At 46.5% G+C, this 18,859-nt stretch overlaps 1 protein-coding gene across 2 annotated transcripts in view; it reads left to right on the top strand.

Moving 5' to 3' along the window:
* The first annotated feature begins 1,209 nt into the window (after positions 1-1,209).
* The window catches only part of LOC143816806 (retinol dehydrogenase 7-like), a 45,312-nt gene continuing 27,662 nt past the window's right edge, over positions 1,210-18,859 (top strand). The window contains exons 1-3 of one of the 2 annotated variants that reach the window (XM_077297662.1): positions 1,210-1,374; positions 16,049-16,377; positions 17,608-17,866. In XM_077297662.1, the coding sequence (XP_077153777.1) occupies positions 16,065-16,377; positions 17,608-17,866 (572 nt within the window). In that variant the 5' untranslated portion in view covers positions 1,210-1,374; positions 16,049-16,064. The remainder of the gene's footprint in view (positions 1,375-16,048; positions 16,378-17,607; positions 17,867-18,859) is intronic. The other variant, XM_077297663.1, reaches the window with a different exon arrangement.

Genomic DNA, 18,859 nt, shown 5'->3' with positions numbered 1-18,859 from the left:
AATCCAGTGAGCGGCAGTTCTGTGGGTGGAAATGCCTTGTTGATGCCAGAGGTCAGAGGAGAATGGGCAGACTGGTTCGAGCTGATAGAAAGGCAACAGTGACTCAAATCACCACCCGTTACAACCAAGGTAGGCCTAAGAGCATCTCTGAACGCACAGTGCGTCGAACTTTGAGGCAGATGGGCTACAGCAGCAGAAGACCACACCGGGTACCACTCCTTTCAGCTAAGAACAGGAAACTGAGGCTACAATTTGTACAAGCTCATCGAAATTGGACAGTAGAAGATTGGAAAAACGTTGCTTGGTCTGATGAGTCTCGATTTCTGCTGCGACATTCGGATGGTAGGGTCAGAGTTTGGCGTAAACAACATGAAAGCATGGATCCATCCTGCCTTGTATGTTCAAATAATGTTTTAATGATAAATAGGGTAAAATAGAGAATGGAATGCAAAATATAATTAAAGCTTCGTAGATTGAGATTCTCACAGTAAGAATATCATGTTATCCATGTAATAACTTGTTTAAAACATTTTCCAACATTCCATCTGTTCGTGTGGAAACAACCAACATGTCAGAGCAAAATATTTAATTCTGCAATTTGTTTTTCACTTGTAGATTCAATCAGTGTTAAAAAAAATTGCTCATCTGCATTGCCTAATTGAAGAACATTGATCTGAGTGTGGTCCGTTTTTTTATGGACAGCACTCGGACCGAAAATATGGTCCTGTTAACAAGTCCTAAAAGGGACCTCTATCAGGACCTTCTTTTTTGATAATTTTTTACTGTATGATGGAAAACAAAGATTGTGTTTTATTCACACATGAGGCAGTAAAAACAATACTGTTTGCCTATATTTAAGAATGGGTTAAAAACTGGCGTTGTACATTTAGACGTTATTGAACTATTGATATCTAAGTTAATGATAATTTCAGCGAGGCAGCTCCAAAAGTAGAACATTAACTTTGTATGAAAGATACAGCAAGTATGTGGCACCCATCCATTTTACCCTGACTGTATGACTTTTTCCAGCATAGTTATAGTGGCCGTCGCTGAAATAAAGGTTTCAATGTGTTTCTTGTGTCCTTGTATGTTTGCATAAAATGGATACATCTGAACTCTGCCAAGACAAACATCGCCTATTACATATGATCTTGGGTCAATGTTCGTTCAGTGCGATATACAGTCTTTCGCTTTAAACTTCTCCCTTTTGGATCCACTCCAAGTTTTTGTGCCAAACCAGCCCTGACGAAATGCAGCGTGACCAACTGCACAGTATGATATAAAAAACTAAAGTCCATTACTTATTTCCTGTTTGCTGAAATATCTCAGTTCTGTTCTCTAACTATATACGATCCCAAGAACCGGAGGTAAAAGGTAGGATTAATCTTTTATAAGTACCCGTATGGTCAGTATTCAATAACAGCAGCATTATGTGACCACAAAGGTCTCACAATGTCATCATTGAGGACGCACGTTACCATCACCATATGCATAAAATCTTTTCCTCTGACATTATGGTTGTTTCCACACATACAGCTAGAATGTTTGTACAGCATGTTATATAAGCCAACTCATAGTTAACATGGTACTGTAGGAATTTTTATACAGCAAGATACATTTTTAGACACAACTGAGAAACAGTTGCAGCATTTGTTCAAATTAAGTTTTAAGGATGAACACAGTAAAATAGTGAGTAAGCTTTCTGGAATGCGAAATATAATATAAGGATTGTAGATTATTAAACTTCTTACAGTAGGAATACTATTATCTAATTAAAGGGGACTTGGGGTACAAGTCTGCAGTCACTCTATGTGGCTGCAGACTTGTGAATCATTATACTGCTAGAATTCTCCAGTGCCGGGAGCCAGCAGTTATGTGACAGAAAGTATGTTACTTGTATACTTTCAGACACATTCCAACTAGATGTGTCCAGCCCCGCTCAATTCACTCATATTGAGGGATGCAACACACGGCTAGTGACCACATGTATGCAAATTGCCCAATCTCAACACTGGGGAATCCTCACAGCGTGCAGTGCATGTGCTGTGAGGATTCACAAGTCTGCAGTTACATTATGTATTTGGGATGGGGTGCTATTTGAATGGCTCAGGTTAAGGCTACGTTCACATTTGCGTTGTGCGCCGCAGCGTCGGCGCCGCAGCGCACAACGCAAACAAAAACGCAGCAAAACACATGCACAACGCTGCGTTTTGCGCCGCATGCGTCCTTTTTTTAATTGATTTTGGACGCAGCAAAAATGCAACTTGCTGCGTCCTCTGCGCCCGGACGCGGGCGCCGCAGCGACGCATGCGGCGCAAAACGCAAGTGCGACGCATGTCCATGCGCCCCCATGTTAAATATAGGGGCGCATGACGCATGCGGCGCACGCCGCGAATGTGAACGTAGCCTAAGGGAGCACTGCATTCATGCGCTTAGCTGAAAGCATACTTTTTTTTTCCTGCTACTATGCCATTTACCAGCTAGAGGCCCAAGGAGTGTTTGCACACAAATTTTGACAAAGGCCACATCCCTTTCCAGCAAAGCCACACACCTTTCACAAGGAACAACTGATCAATTCTTCTACATAATAAATGTGGTACAAGGCATGTAAGGCCTTATTTACATGTCTGTGTTGAATGTGTTCTATCCCGTTTTATAGATATAATACGTACACATTATAGACTATGGGGCTGTTCTCATATCTGAGATTTTTCATTGACCCTGCGTCTGTGCAAGACTCAAGCAGATGTGTCCATTTTTTTCCCGCTATCACAGATCAAAAGTGTCAATACAAATCTATGAGTCAGTGAAAATCACATCATATGGATGGCATCTGTGTGCTGTCCGTATTTAATATTGCAAATGATAGGAGAAGCTCTCTAATTAATACAGGTGCTTCTCACAAAATTAGAATATCATCAAAAGTTAATTTATTTCAGTCCTTCAGTACAAAAAGTGAAACTCATATATTATATAGAGTCTTTACAAACAGAGTGATCTATTTCACGTTTTTATTTCTGTTAATGTTAATGATTATGGCTTACAGACAATGAAAATCCAAAAGTCATTATCTCAGTAAATTAGAATACTTTTTTACACTAGCTTGAAAAATTATTTTAAAATCCAAAATGACACTTGTAGCTCATGTACTGGATACGTCTGGGTGTGGTGTCTCTTGAAGCAATGACTCCAGCAGGAGTCCACTCCTTGTGAATCTCCTCCAAATTTTTGAATGGCCTTTTCTTAACAATCCTTGCAAGGCTGTGGTTATCCCGGTTGCTTGTGCACCTGTTTCTACTGCACTTTTTCCTTCCACTCTACATTCTGTTATTAGGCTTGAATACAGAACTCTGTGAACAGCCAGCTTCTTTAGCAATGACCTTTTGTGGCTTACCCTCCTTGTGGAATGTGTCAGTGATTGCCTTCTGGACATCTGTCAAGACAGCAATCTTCTCCGTGATTGTGGAGCCTACTGAAACACACTAAGGGACCTTTTTAAAAACTTAGGATGCCTTTTGTAACGCCGATGGGTTTATACCTTGTTTCTTCAGCATTACTCTGCATGTTTCTGCTTGAACCCTTGTTCCTCTCCCCCTAACTTGCAGGGATACTGTAGTCTGTTACCTGTATGGATGCGGCTCAGTTCCCTGTGCCGCTGCATAGCTGTACATGTGCTGTGATGTCTTTGCTCTGCTGCATAACCATCTGCATGTGTGGTTCCTGGCTGCTGCTGTGGAAGCAATCCATGGGTTTCAAGGTCCTCTGCAGCTTGGTGCATGACTTACCATGTGTGTTATGGCTAGTAGTCGCTGCCAGGAGTTCTAAGCCACAGTTCCTGTGCTGACTGTGCTGTAAAGATTTCTGTTTGTGCTTAGGGTGTGCGCTGCCACACCTACCCTGATTTTAACAGGATTTGTGTGTGCACCTATGTTCCTTTCCTCAGCCTATCACTGAGGGGCAGCTCCTATATAACCTCTCTTTTTCCTGTTGGGCGTTGCCAGAGAATTGCATTGTGTTTCTGAGTCTAGCCTAGCGTGTGAGGTATCTAGCTCCCGTTCTGTCTGCAGTCTGTTCTAGGAGAGCTGATACCTGTCTTCCGCCTGTTCTGGGGGCAGAGTACCCAGTTCCATTAGTATCTTGTTTTTCCACCTGTTCTGGGGCGGAGTACGCAGATCCCACCTGCTCTGGGGGTAGAATACCCAGATCTGTTAGTGTCTCGTTTTCTGCCTGTTCTGGGGCAGGGTACCCAGATCCCACCTGTTCTGGGGCAGCGTACCCAGATCTTTTTGTGTCTTGTTTTTCCACCTGTTCTGGGTGCAGTGTACCCAGATCCCGCCTGCTCTGGGGGCAGAGTACCCAAATCCGTTTGTGTCTTGTTTTTCCACCTGTTCTGGGGGCAGAGTACACAGATCCACCTATCCTGAAGTTTGCTTATCCAGTACCTGACCCTGTCTGAACTGTGTCCTCTGTCTTATGTTCCTTAAGTCATTTTGTGTCTGCCACCCCGTACCCAGTGACTGTGAACTTCCTTGGCTCATCTTTTAAAGATGGAGTCCGGTGTTCTTGCTGAGCTTTCACTATGCTGTGCTCAGCCTGCTATGCGCTGCTAACCCCATCCGGCCCAGGTCCAGTCCGGCGGTGCTTGCACCATCCTGCTTGAGTTCCTTCCTAGGTCCGATGCCCGGAGCCTGACAGCCATAGCTAAGAACCTGATGACCACCGCTGCCTGGTCCTGTGCCATTCGTGTCCCAGCCGATGACCTGGGCTGCCACGCCAGTGTCCCAGATGTCTATCCTGCGTCCTGATGTCGCCGATGACCTGAACTGCATGCCAGAGTCCCATATGTCCATCCGGTATCCCTGATGTCCTGATGTAGCCGACGACCTGGGCTGCCACGCCAGTGTCCCACATGTCTATCTGGTGTTCTGATGTCATGCCTGTGTCCGATGACCTGATGTCCATTGTACTGAGGTCCAGCCTGCGTCCTGATGTCCTGCCTGTGTCCTGATGCTCAGCCTGTGTCCTGGTGTCTAGCCTGTGTCCTGGTGTACTGCCTGTGTCCGATGTCCTGATGTCCAGCCTCATTCCACGGGGTCCACCCTGTAATGGCGTCTATCCTGGGTCGGTGTCTGAAGTTCTCCTGCTGAGCCTGTGCTACACCTGAGGCCTGAGAGAGAGGCCATCCTAGTAAGCCCATGCCAGATGACCCTGGACTGCATCAACCCATGATGACCCCTGCCATTGTCTGACGTCTGTCCAAGGTTGGTGTCTGATGTTCTCCTGCTGAGCCTGTGCTATGCCTGAGGCCTCAGAATGAGGCCGTCCTAGTATGCCCATGCCAGATAACCCTGGACTGCATCAACCCGTCATGTCCTCCTTCCTTTGTCTGTTATCCTGAGATGTGTACCCTTCCTTGATGTGTGTATAAGAGGGTGCTGCTGTTATGGACAGTAAGGAACACGCTGTCACTTTAAGAGGCTGCACCCCCTTGTCTGGCGTGATGGAATGTTCTGCTTCTCCCCTGCAATAGTCGGTGTGATGAACTAGTCTGGCAGAGTGCAGGTGTAGAGCTGAAGCAGCGTGTGTGAGCTGAGGCTTCTGCAGAGAGGACTTTTTGCGCTGATAGCTGAAAAAGAGAGGAACTGTGTCCTGATATAGCTGCAAGAGAGCCACGAAGATACAGAGGAAGGGATTTACGGTTACCAGGAGCATCCCTAGGATCCAGAAGCAAGGAGAAGCCAACGTTTCACAGAGCTGACAGAAAGCCATGCGCATCACCATATTAGACTGCTGGGGGCCCTCCTGGGACTGGATCTGAGTCCCCAACATCACCGTGAGTCTGTTCCTGTTTGCTGCACCTGTTAGGGCCTAGTGTAGGCTTCAATAGTCAGTACACGGGAGCCGTGTGGCCTGCTTAGTAAAGGCCAGGGACGTTATACGTGGAGTAGCATCATCACTCATTTATTGTTTACATTTGGGTTGTTAGACATATTTTGAGTCTGTAATAGTTGGAGCACCGTGCTATTTTATGGAAAAGATAAAGTTTATAACCCTTGTAAATTGTCTTTTGCCATTGTATACCCCTGTTTGCATCTTCCTCATTCACTTCGTTCCTTGCCTCCCAATAAATCTACCCTTTGTTGTTTGCACCTCATCTTGTGTACAATAGTATTCCTGCACCGTGGTGGTCCCCCGGCCATCGCTTCAAGTGGCGCTGCGAGCAGGGTACTGTCACCAAGATGGAGGCAGCAGACAGCAATGGTGGGAATGTTAATGTTATTGGAGATGCTGTGGGCATTGGTGGAACCCCTGCAAGGACACTCCCTATGGGCACCATATTTAGTGTGCTACCAAAGTTTGACGGCAAGAATATGCCACTGTCCGACTGGGTGTCCCGGCTGCAAGGCACCCTGAAGATTTATAACATCAGCCCAGACCTCGAAGTGGACATTGCGTTAACTGCCCTAGAGGGAGAAGCCCGTAGAAATGTCTGCCTACAACCAGAACTCACCCGCAGTACCCTGAAGGAGCTAGTGAAGTTCCTGGAAGAGATCTACGGCAAGACTGCTAGCGCCGACACCTTCGCGCCAAATTTTTTTCTAGGCTACAGCGGGAAGAAGAAGGAATTTCTCAGTATGCAACAGCACTGCAAGAAGTGTTAGCAGAGGTGCAGAGAAAGGAGGCGGATGGATTTGGTGGCATGGGCTCTAAAGACCGGATACTCCGGGAGCAATTCATTCTGGGACTGCACAGCAAATACTTGAGGTGAGTACTGTCAGAACGGGTCTGGGCAGATCCAGCTCTTATGTTTCGTCAAATCCTGGCGGAAACAGAGGCCCGAAGTAAAGAAGAGATCTATATGTCTGGGGTGATGCGTGTCCAGGGTGCCAATACCAGAGGGGATCCAAACCATCAGGAGGTACTGGGGCAGGGCCCCAGAGTCCTGGTCGTTGCAGTAATGTCATTCTCCCACCAGGGGGAGTGATGTTACATATGATGGTACTAAAGGAGTTCACCCTGTCAGGTATCACAGTCACACACTACACTTCACACTCCAGTCCACCAGGGGGAGCAAAGGTTCTATGTACTAGGCCACTCCTCACACACGGGTAAAACTGGTGGGTTGGATAGGAAGTGAGTGAGAAAGCTACCTGGGTTCGACCCAGAGAAGACCTGTCAGGCAGACAGGGGGAGAATGAGGAACATCTGAGCTGCAGACAGAGGTCCCTGTCAGGGGTGGGATCCTGACAGAGACAGAGCACGAGATAGAACGTTACGGAGCTGCGCCTGCACCTTATTGCGGCAGCATCTTAAGAAAGGACACGAAGCGAAGTATATTGTGGAGAGTGAGAAGCGAGATCAAAGCACAAGGAGTTATCACCGGGAGGAGTTCTGCCTTAAGATCGGCAACATCCTTCTGAGGCGCGTGGCCGGTGGCCGGAACACCGAGGGAGTAATAAGCTCTACGCATTACTTTGAAACACGGCAGGACAGTCAATTCCAAGTTGGCTGCCCAACCTTTACACCTATGAAGACAATGGAGGCAAATTGTGGGAGAGGGGCGTCACGAGGGTCCCTATAAAATAGCTCCAGGCCTACCCCATCATATGGGTCGTCCTAGCCATACCATCTGGGGGACGGAGAGGGAACATCAGAAACTTCCACGAAAGTTATGAGGACTATCCTGTGGTGCTCAGCAGGGAGGTACTACAACACACAGGTGCTAGTAGGAAGGCTACTGATTTCCAACTGCACAGGGGAGTTCTGGATATGCCTTCGGACCAGCCGGACTAAGCCTGCCCTGTGAACGGTACTCTGGACTGTGGACGCTGAAGTCTTCAGTAAAAGGTAAAGAGACTGTAACCTTGTGTCCTCATTATTACCGCGCCTTTACCATCACCATCTACACATTTGGGAAGCCCTGGGGACATACTTCACCTGTGGGAAGGTGCACCATCTAGCTGCTATAACATCACCCCAGTGGACCCCTCAGCAGCGTCGCTCATCCTGACCGAATACCACAGGTGGCGTCACGAACACCGTCGGGCCACCGTGACATTCCCCGAGCAGAGAAGGACCTGGTACCGAGTACCCCATTGCCCTACATGTGGGGGCGCTCCACTGGTCCAGGTGGTGCAGGACTTGCAGCGGTCCCTTGTCAACGTGCAAGAGAAACTGACCCAGATGGAGCGAAGAGTGGGGGTACTGCAACAGTCTGACCCACCGTACTTCTTCAGCCCGACCGATAAGGGATCAGTGGGAGCAAGCCCCCTCCCATCAGGCATCGGAGGCACGAGGACAGGTTTGAGGTACCCCCCAGAGAGGAGGAGGCATCCAATGCTGGGAATGTGGAGGACGGGGGCACCTTGAAAGAGACTGTCGGAACTATACTCAAGGCCAGTGGAAGCCGCCGTTAAACTACCAACCCCCGCAGTAGTGCGGCACTCTGTGGGGGAGGCGAGAAGAGAGGCCGCTGCATATCATAATGAACACTTGATTGCTGGGAGCCCCATCCTACGTGCTGAATTCGAAGGAGTTCTAGTGGATTGTCTGATAGATACCGGGTCACAAGTGACAACGATGCCAGTAGCGTATTTCAAGCAGCATTTCCAGGACCTGGCCAAGCCAGAAAAAGAGACATTGATCCGGTTGTTTGCTGCCAACCAACAACCGATCCCGGTCACAGGGGTCGTGTGGATGAATATTCGAATCTGTGGGCAAGAAGTTGGGAGAAAAGGGATCCTGCTAGTCCCTGAGCCTATCAAGGAAGATGTGCCTGTAGTACTGGGAATGAATATCCTACTTGAACTGGATCAGATTATGTTTACCAAACGGGGACCTGGATATTAGAAGAAGGCTTCTACACATAAGCCTACTCAAGAAGCCCTTCAACGACTGATCCGCATCTGTGGGACGCAGAAGAGTGTGCCATCTTATCAGACGGTAGGGGTCATCAGGGCCCCTGGCAAAGAACCTGTAATCCTACCTCCCGAGCGAGAAACTATAGTACCTTCCAGTGGGCACTCACCGCGACCTTGATAGGTTGGAAGTGGTTGTTCAGCCTGTGGCAGAGGAGTGGACCAAGAAGTCATGATAGCTCATATGATAGCTGTGGTCCAGCGAGGACATGTCCCCATAAGAGCTTTGAATGTAGGCCCCGGGGAGGTCACCTTGCCACGAGGGACAGATCTGGCCCTGGTGTACCTACATAAGGGTGAAGTGGTGAGTCAGAAGGAGATGTCTTTATCAGCGAAAGAAGGTGCGGGGTGGACCCTAGCAGTTGCTGCAGGGGACGAAGAGACGCCATCCCCGGAGTGGAGTGGAGGGGTCATCCTTGATCAAATGGAAGTGGATGTGAAGGCTCTGGGCCCTGAGTGTGTGAAAGCAATAGAAACTACGCTGTGGGAAAATCAGGCCGCATTCACCCATCACGCCGAAGATTTCGGCTGTACTGAAGCCATCACGCATGAGATACCAACTGGGGAAGCTCGTCCATTTCGAGAACGATACCGGCAGATCCCGCCCAAGATGTATCAAGAGGTGAAAACATTACTGAGGCAGATGCTGGATTCAGGAGTGGTGCAGAGTAGTCAGAGCCCTTGGGCAGCCCCGTGGTGCTCGTCAAGAAAAAGGATGGGACCATCCAGTTCTGTGTAGATTACAGGAAACTCAATGCCTGCACTGTTCGAGACTCGTATCCATTGCCCCGCATCGAGGAATCCTTGACAGCGTTGGGGAAAGCCAAGTACTTCTCCACCTGGACCTAGCAGGTGGATACTGGCAAGTAGCCGTCGCAGAGAAAGACAAAGGGAAAACCGCCTTCATCCTCCCTATGGGGCTGTTTGAGTTTAACCGGATGCCCTTTGGGCTCTCCAATGCTCCAGGCACATTTCAACGACTGATGGAAAAGTGTTTGGGAGACTTAAATTTAGAGGCTACCCTGATCTATGTGGATGACATCATTGTGTTTTCGGCCTCATTCGAAGAACACCTTGCCCGGCTTGGACAGGTACTTGGAAGACTACGGGCTCATAACCTGAAGGTGAAGCCAAAGAAGTGCCACCTCTTCAAGAGAGTGATCGAGTACCTGGGCCACATAGTGTCACCAGATGGAGTTCTACCCTCGCCAGAAAAAGTGGCTGCTATCCAGAAGTGGCCAGTCTCTCAAACAGTGAGAGAACTCCAGGCCTTCCTGGGACTCGCTGGGTACTACCGCCAGTTTGTTAAAGACTTTGCGAAGGTGGCGGGTCCTCTTATTGAGTTGTTGAGGGGGACCGCTGGAGTGCCGAAGACCCAGCGCATCCCCTGGGCACAGGGACAAGATGAGGCCTTCCAGGCTATAAAGAATGCGCTTACCTCAGCCCCGATTTTGGCCTACGCAGGCTTCGATCAACCATTCCTGTTGTACACAGATGGTAGCCTTCATGGACTCGGTGCAGTACTTTCTCAGATACAGGATGGACATGAGAGAGTCATCGGGTATGCTAGCAGGTCCCTGCGAGACAGCGAAAGAAACCCTCACAATTACAGCTCCTTCCGGTTAGAGCTCCTGGCCCTGGTGTGGGCCATGACAGAAAAGTTTGCAGGCTTCCTGACAGGTACAAAGGTTCAAGTTCGAACAGACAATAATCCCCTGGCCCACCTTGAGAATGCTAAATTGGGGGCCTTGGAACAACAGTGGGTGGCTCGCCTAGCCAAGTTCGACTTTACCATCCATTATCGCTCTGCTACCGAAAACGCAAATGCTGATGGGCTGTCAAGAGAGACTGTGGAGACTCCAGTGGGAAATCTTGATGAGCAACTCGAAGAGGAAGAAACCCCAGACTTTCGTAAGTTTAAGCCCCCAATGGTTGCGGCCCAGTCAAGAAGGGAGGCCTGCGCATTACCCTGTTCCCTGGGGAGAACCAATGAGGAATGGGGACATGTTCAGGATGAAGACGAAGGGTTGAGACAGATGAAATGGTGGGTAACTCAAAAGTGGAAACCTGGCAAACAAGAGAGAGATGATCTGGACTCTGAAATGAGGAGTGTGTTACACCAGTGGGATAGACTGGAAGTGCGAGAGTCAGTGCTATATCGTAAGAGGCAACAGCCAAAAGATATGGAAGTAAGGTGGCAGGTGGTCATCCCAGGGAGAATGGCTCAAGAAGTAGATAAAGAAGCCCACGAATTTGGAGCACACTTCGGCCCCACAAAGACCTACCAATGTTTACAGTGGTATGTGTATTGCCCCCGGTTGGAGTTTGTGGTGGAAGAGGTTTGCCGGCAATGTTGAGTATGTGACCTCATTAAGAGTACCGAACAGAGGGCACCCATCCAAAGCATACAAACTAAGGAACCGCTAGAAGTCTTGTTGATCGACTATCTCCTCGTGGGACACTCGGCCCGGGGGCTGCAATACTGTTTGGTGATGACCGATCATTTCTCTAAGTTTGCAGTAGTCACTCCGACTAGAGATCAGACTGCAGAATCGGCGGCGAGAGCCATCTGTCAAGACTTCATCCGGGTGTATGGGTGCCCACAGAGCATCCACTCCGAGCAAGGCGCATGTTTCCAAGGCAAGGTGATGGAAGAATTGTATCGTATGTATGGCATCGAGCGGTCCCAGACCACCCCTTACCACCCTCAAGGCAACGGAGCTTGTGAACACTTCAACCGAACCTTACTTCAAATGCTGAGAACATTGGAGGAGGATAAGAAGTCGTGTTGGCCAGACTATCTGCCAGAATTGGTCTGGACCTACAACAATCGGGTCCACTCCACCACGGGTTATACCCCCTATCTACTGTTGTTTGGAAGAGCTGGACGAGAGATCATTGAGCTGAATTTGGAACAGCCAGAGCAGCTGATGGAGCGAACTGTCATCTCATGGGTGAAAGAGCATCGGCAACGATTGCAAACGATACGGCGGTTGGCGGGTCAGCAGCTGCAAGAAAAAGAACATACGGGCCGCAAGCCGACTCAAGAGTTACCCCTCCAACCTGGAGACCGAGTATTAGTCAGAGAGAAACGCCCCAAGGGAAAACTAAGTGAGAGATGGGAAGTACAGCCGTCCAAAGTTATCAAGCGAGTGTATGCTTACGGCCTGTCTACAAGGTACAGACTGAGACTGGGGCATCCGCCCCTAGAGTACTTCACAGAAATATGCTGTGGCCTTGCCAGTCTGAGGTCTCTTCTACCCCATTGTCGCCTGAACGCGCTACTCCACTTCCTGAATCTATCATGCCTGATGGTGAAATTGATGATGAGTGGTTGACTGTCCCTGACACAGTTGGGGGTCCCCAGCCGCACAGAGACGGTAATCCCATGGATGTACCAGTACCTCCATGCGAGGACAAGACCAGACAAGAGCTCACAATGTCTCCTGCAACAAGTGTTCCTCTGGAAGATAGTCAAGTCTTGCCTGGCAGCCAAGAGCTTCGGAGATCCCAGAGGTCTAATGCAGGGGTTCCTCCAGTCCGATATGTAGAACAGTGTGCTCTGTCTGTTTTTGCAACTTTATTGCCTCCTCTATAGGTGCTGTTTCCGCATTGAACGTTCCTCCATTACCCTTTGACCCTGATGCTGTGATGGCCGAGGATGACCATCATTAAGAAGGGAGGCATGTAAGAGGGTGGTGCTGTTATGGACAGTAAGGAACACGCTGTCACTTTAAGAGGTTGCACCCCCTTGTCTGGCGTGATGGAATGTTCTGCTTCTCCCCTGCAATAGTCGGTGTGATGAACTACACTGTGTTCCAAATAATTATGCACAAAGAGTTTAGGAGTGATAAGGTTAGAATTTTTTTGTTTGTCATTTAAACTCATTGATGGTGATGTGTGTCAGGGCTCTTTATATCACTGAAAGCAATTGCAGATACCTGTGCAAATTAGTTTGGCAGGTGTGTCCAAATAAAGGCAAGACTACTTAAGGAGGCTGTTCCACATTATTAAGTAGCCTACATTTTTTGCCAAAATGGGAAAGAAAAAGGATGTGTCGGCTGCTGAGAAGCAACAAATTGTGGAGTATTTAGGTCAAGGCATAACTACAATCAACATTGCCAAGACACTTCATTGCGATCATCGCACAATCAAGAAGTATGTAGCTGATTCCCAGCACACACGTGTGCGTGCTGATAAGGAAAAATTGAGGACTCTTTCCAGCAGGCAATTGCGTAAGGTTAAAAGAGCAGCTGCAAAAATGCCTTGTCATAGCAGTAGACAAGTTTTTGAAGCTGCTGGTGCCTCCAACGTCCCCAGAACAAGATGCAGGGTCCTTCAGAGGTTTGCAGCTGTACGTAAGCCATCCTGTCAACCACCTCTATCCACTGCACACAAGCATAAATGGCTCCATTGGGCCAAACGATACATGAAGACTAACTTCCAAACTCTTTTGTTCACTGAAGAGTGCCGTGCAATGCTCAATGGTCCAGATGGATGGAGTGGAGGATGGCTGGTTGATGGACACCCCATGAAAACACGGCTAAGGTGCCAACAAGGAGGAGGTGGAGTAATGTTTTGGGCTGGAATCATGGGGAGAGAGATTGTCGGACCCTTTGTGATTCCTGAAGGGGTAAAGATGAACTCCATAATCTATGTGGAGTTTCTAAAACAACACTTCCTGCCATTGTTCAAGAGGAAGAACCGTGCTTTCCGTACCAAGATCATTTTCATGCATGATAATGCACCGTCTCATGCTGCAAAAAACATCTGTATCTCTGGCTGCTATTGGCATAAAAGAGGACAAACTTATGGTGTGGCCACCATCTTCCCCTGACCTCAACCCCATTGAGAACCTCTGGAGCATAATCAAAAGGAGTGTCTATGATGGCGGGAGGCAGTTCACATCTAAGCAACAGCTCTGGGAGGGTATTCTGTCCACATGCAAAACAATTGAAGCAGAAACCATCCAAAAACTGACAAATTCAATGGACGAGAGAGTTCAGAAGCTACTTTCGAACAAGGGGTCCTATGTGCAAATGTAACATCACCTAGAATAAAGTTTTCACTTGAAAACTGTTTGATTTCATTTTGTAATAAGCTGATAATGCTTATAACTTCACAATTGACCTTTTTTTTGTTCAAAATAAAAAAAAAAGGTTGAATACTCTGCTGTGCATAATAATTTGGAACATGCATTTTGAGTGTTTATTTTTTTTTTAAAGATACTGTTTTCTTAGGCAGTTTGTTCCAAAACATTGCAATTATACTAGAATAGTAGATGACTGGAAAATAACAATGACTGCAATTCAGATCGGTAATTTATGAAAATAAATAGAAAATATGAGGAAATATTATTTGCATAATAATTTGGAACACAGTGTAGTCTGGCAGAGTGCAGGTGTGGAGCTGAAGCAGCGTGTGTGAGCTGAGGCTTCTGCAGAGAGGAATTTTTGTGCTGACACCTGAAAAAGAGAGGAACTGTGTCCTGATATAGCTGCAAGAGAGCCACGAAGATACAGAGGAAGGGATTTACAGTTACCAGGAGCATCCCTAGGATCCAGAAGGAAGGAGAAGCCCACGTTTCACAGAGCTGACAGAAAGCCATGCGCACCACCATATTAAACTGCTGGGGGCCCCCCTGGGACTGGATCTGAGTCCCCAACATCACCGTGAGTCTGTTCCTGTTTGCTGCACCTGTTAGGGCCTAGTGTAGGCTTCAATAGTCAGTACACGGGAGCCGTGTGGCCTGCTTAGTAAAGGCCAGGGAGGTTATACGTAGAGTAGCATCATCACTCGTTTATTGTTTACATTTGGGTTGTTAGACATATTTTGAGTCTGTAATAGTTGGAGCACCGTGCTATTTTACGGAAAAGATAAAGTTTATAACCCTTGTAAATTGTCTTTTGCCATTGTATACGCCTGTTTGCATCTTCCTCGTTCACTTCGTTCCTTGCCTCCCAATAAATCTACCCTTTGTTGTTTGCACCTCATCTTGTGTACAATAGTATTCCTGCACCGTGGTGGTCCCCTGGCCATCGCTTCATGAGGAATCGGGATTCTGGCATCCATGTTTTGTTTATGTACTGTGTTTTCATTTAAGTAAACTTTGTTTCTTCATACCTGAAGTTATGTGGTGTAATCTCGTTCTGCACATTGCCATCTGCTCAGCTACCACAGACTCTGCTCGCTGTTCTTCCCTAGTCTGGGTAGGTCCAGGTTACTCTATGTGGTCCAGTGGGTACACACTCCGTTTCCACTAGGGACGCTTGCCCCACGTCGTCATATCTGGCGACGTGGAGGCATCTGCTAGGCCGCGTCTGCTGTCGCAGTCATAACACCTTTGCAGGTGGTTTTTTTGGTAATTATCCTAATTTACTGAGATGATGACTTTTGGGTTTTCATTGGCTGTAAGCCATAATCCTCAACATTAACAGAAATAAACACTTGAAATAGATCACTCTGTTTGTAATGACTCTATATAATATATGAGTTTCACTTTTTGTATTGAAGAACTGAAATAAATTAACTTTTTGCTGATATTCTAATTTTGTGAGAAGCACCTGTATATCCATCATTGAAAACTAAAAGAGATTTTGTAACAAATCATTACAGAATTCTGGTGCATTTAGTTTAGTAATTAGTGATGAGCGAGTGTACTCGGTAATCGGGTTTTCCGAGCATGCTCGGGTGGTCTCCGAGTATTTTGGGCATGCTCGGAGATTATCTTTGAGTCGTCGCAGCTGCATGATTTGCGGCTGCTAGACTGCCTGAATACATGTAGGGTTTGTCTGTTTGTTAGGGAATCCCCACATGTATTTAGGCTGTCTAGCAGCTGCAAATCATGCATCTGCGGTGAGTCAAACCTAATCTCCGAGCATGCCCCAAATACTTGGAGACCACCTGAGCATGCTCGGAAAACCCGAGTACCGAGCACACTCACTCATCACTATTAGTAATCACTCCATATTCAGGTAGGTGCACAGGAGCGTATTATTGGTCCAAGTGTGACCCGACAAAACATCAGATCACACCTGGACCATTGTAAGTCTATGAAGCCGTTCACACAACCAATTTTTAATTCTGACAGATGCATTTAAAACAAAACTGATATTTTCCTTTTTATTTAGAATTTCTTCTTCCACCATGTGGCTCCTTGTTTTGGTGCTGTTGGGTTTGTTATTTGTAATCAGATGGTACAAGCAGAGTCAGATACTGGAGAACCTCTCAGACAAATACATCTTCATTACCGGATGTGACACTGGATTTGGAAACCTGCTGGCCAAGCAACTTGATAAACGTGGAATGAAGGTTCTGGCATCTTGCCTGACAGAGAAAGGAGCTGAGAAGTTGAAAAAGGAAACATCAAGCAGATTGCAAACAACAATACTAGATATTTCTGACAGCAAGAATGTGATTTCTGTAGCTGACTGGGTCTCTCGTATTGTTGGAGACAGAGGTAAGTTAGATTAAGAAATCACAGTAAGGGCTCATACCCATTTGCTTAAAAAAGGATGAGTGCAATCAGTTAAAAAAATTGGATTGCACTCTGACTAATGTTACTCTATGATTCCCTGCTCATCTGCAATGTTTTTCTCAGCTCATTTCGTACTGAGAAAAAAATTGCAGCATGCTGCGATTTGCCGAGTATATCGGATGGGACTTGAAAATGCAAGTCAATGGGTGCAAGAAAAAAATGGCACGGGACACGGACCATGCATGTGCCATCTGATTTTTATGCATCCATCTCCTAGAAAACCAGACATTTCATCAGCCAAGTACAGTAAATTTACTGTGTGACCAGCCAGAATGGAATAGATAAAATAGATATATACATAGAATAGATAAATAGAAAGATGTCAGTCAAATATGTAATTAGTACAGTGCTTGTGTAGTTTAATGTTCATGTATTTAGCTAATAATTAAATATCTCAAAGAAAAAAATGGATTGGGGTTCCTTCAGGTTTAAATAACCAGTTGAGGGAAATCTGCCAGTTGGGTGCAGATATTTCTAGCCTGGGAAGGAGATAATAAACATGGAGCGTCCTAGGCTATAAATATCATTTCACAGTTGTATAGTTTACCTTTAATAGTTATTAAAATGGGAAACCCCCCAAAAATGATGTGGCCCCCCCTATAATTAACAACCAGCACAGGCTAGGTAGATACCTGAGGGCTGATATTAATAGGCTTGGAAGAGCCAATATGTAGTTAAGTAGTCGCACTTCTGCATTGTCTATTGGCCCTCTGCGCATGCAGCGTGACAAGTGGCTCACCGCACATGCGCACTGAAGCTGTTTGTAGTTCCCAGCTTCACTGTGTACGCATGCGCCGGAGCTGCTGCGCATCACAGTCAATCACACTTTGATCATAATCTGATTAAACTCTAATCTGAGCATGAATAACATAATAGGACAGATTTTCTCTGATGGAAAAAAAATGGTCATCTGCATCTGCCCTAACATTCAGTGTCCTGAGTATGCATTGCTGCTTTGAACATTTTAAAAGTTTAAGATAATTTTTTATCTTTGCTATGAGTAGATGTTCAAGTGCAAAAGTAACAATAAGGCTGGAGCCCATACGCTAGGTTGTAAAATGTACCCATAAGGCTTACAGTTTTCATAGTTGAAATCCTGCTAACATTTTAGAGTAAAAGTCATTTACATTTTAAGCTTTCATGTTTTTCTAGGACTTTGGGGTCTGGTGAATAATGCCGCCATTCCTGGTTCAATGGCTCCCCTTGGATGGCAGAAAAAAAATGACTTTGTTAAAGTTCTTGAGGTGAACGTACTGGGGATGATTGATGTGACACTGACATTACTGCCACAGGTCAGGAAAGCCCAAGGAAGGATAGTCAACGTTTCCAGCATTGCCGGCAGACTGGCTCTTATTCCAGGTGGTTACAATATCTCCAAATATTGTGTGGAGGTTTTCTCAGACACCTTAAGGTAAATAGATTGTAATCGACATGTAGAGCTGGGTTTAAACATTTTAAGAAAATGTATTCTCTTATTGCTGATAAGAGCCAAGAAAAATTCTACAGTGGAGAAGCGAACACCAAGTTTACACCGCTTTTTATCTCTACTGTATGCTAAACTTTGCGCCATTACATTTGAAGCCAACATTTTAGGCATATGTCAGGACGATCGCTCAGGATTGGAAGCAATGGCGCCACAATTGTTTTCACATGGGGTGCAACTGGGCCCATGGGTGAGGGAGCCCTTTGGATACAGCGCTATTTTCAAATGAAGATGTATCTGCACCTCCAGTTGAAAACTACTATGGAGCAGAGAGCCACTGGCTCCCTGCTGTGCACTGCTGGACCTATCAGATGCCTGCAGCTTCAGAGCATGCTGGAGTCATGTCGCAGGCAGGGCCCATAACATAACCCTGCCATTTTGTTGCCTGCGAATTTAGTGTTGAGCATTCCGATACTGCAAATATCGGGTATTCTGATTAATCAGGAGAAGAAAAGGAGCGTTCAAAATACAATATTAAAAAAATATAAATTTTATTAAGACACTGAAAATACACAAACAAACACGTATTTATAACTAAGGACACTAAGACCCATCCCTTTGACCCGGACAGTGTTACAAAAAGGTCACATAGTGATAAAGAGGTTGTGTCATGTCCGGAAACAGCCTATAGACCTATACATATACAAAATCATACATCTATGATCCAATATATGGACCTATTTTGCAGCTTATAGGTAATGCTAGTGTATCTATGATCCAAACTCCGGAACAAACTACAAAGGACCCACCATACAGCTAGTACCATAAATGCAAATAGCGTAAAAGGTGCGGTAATGGTGGTCACCTAAAATTCCTCTTACCCAGGTGCAGGAGATAGGTAAAGTTGGGCGACACCCCCGACGCACGTTTCGCTCCAGCGTTCTGTTAGCTTTCTCAAGGCTTTCCTTAGCAGTATGTAGC

This window comes from Ranitomeya variabilis, chromosome 3, assembly GCF_051348905.1.
Source record: "Ranitomeya variabilis isolate aRanVar5 chromosome 3, aRanVar5.hap1, whole genome shotgun sequence".
NCBI classification, from domain to species: domain Eukaryota; kingdom Metazoa; phylum Chordata; class Amphibia; order Anura; family Dendrobatidae; genus Ranitomeya; species Ranitomeya variabilis.
Note: the sequence above shows the minus strand (reverse complement) of the source record. Positions and strands in the feature narration are given on the sequence as shown.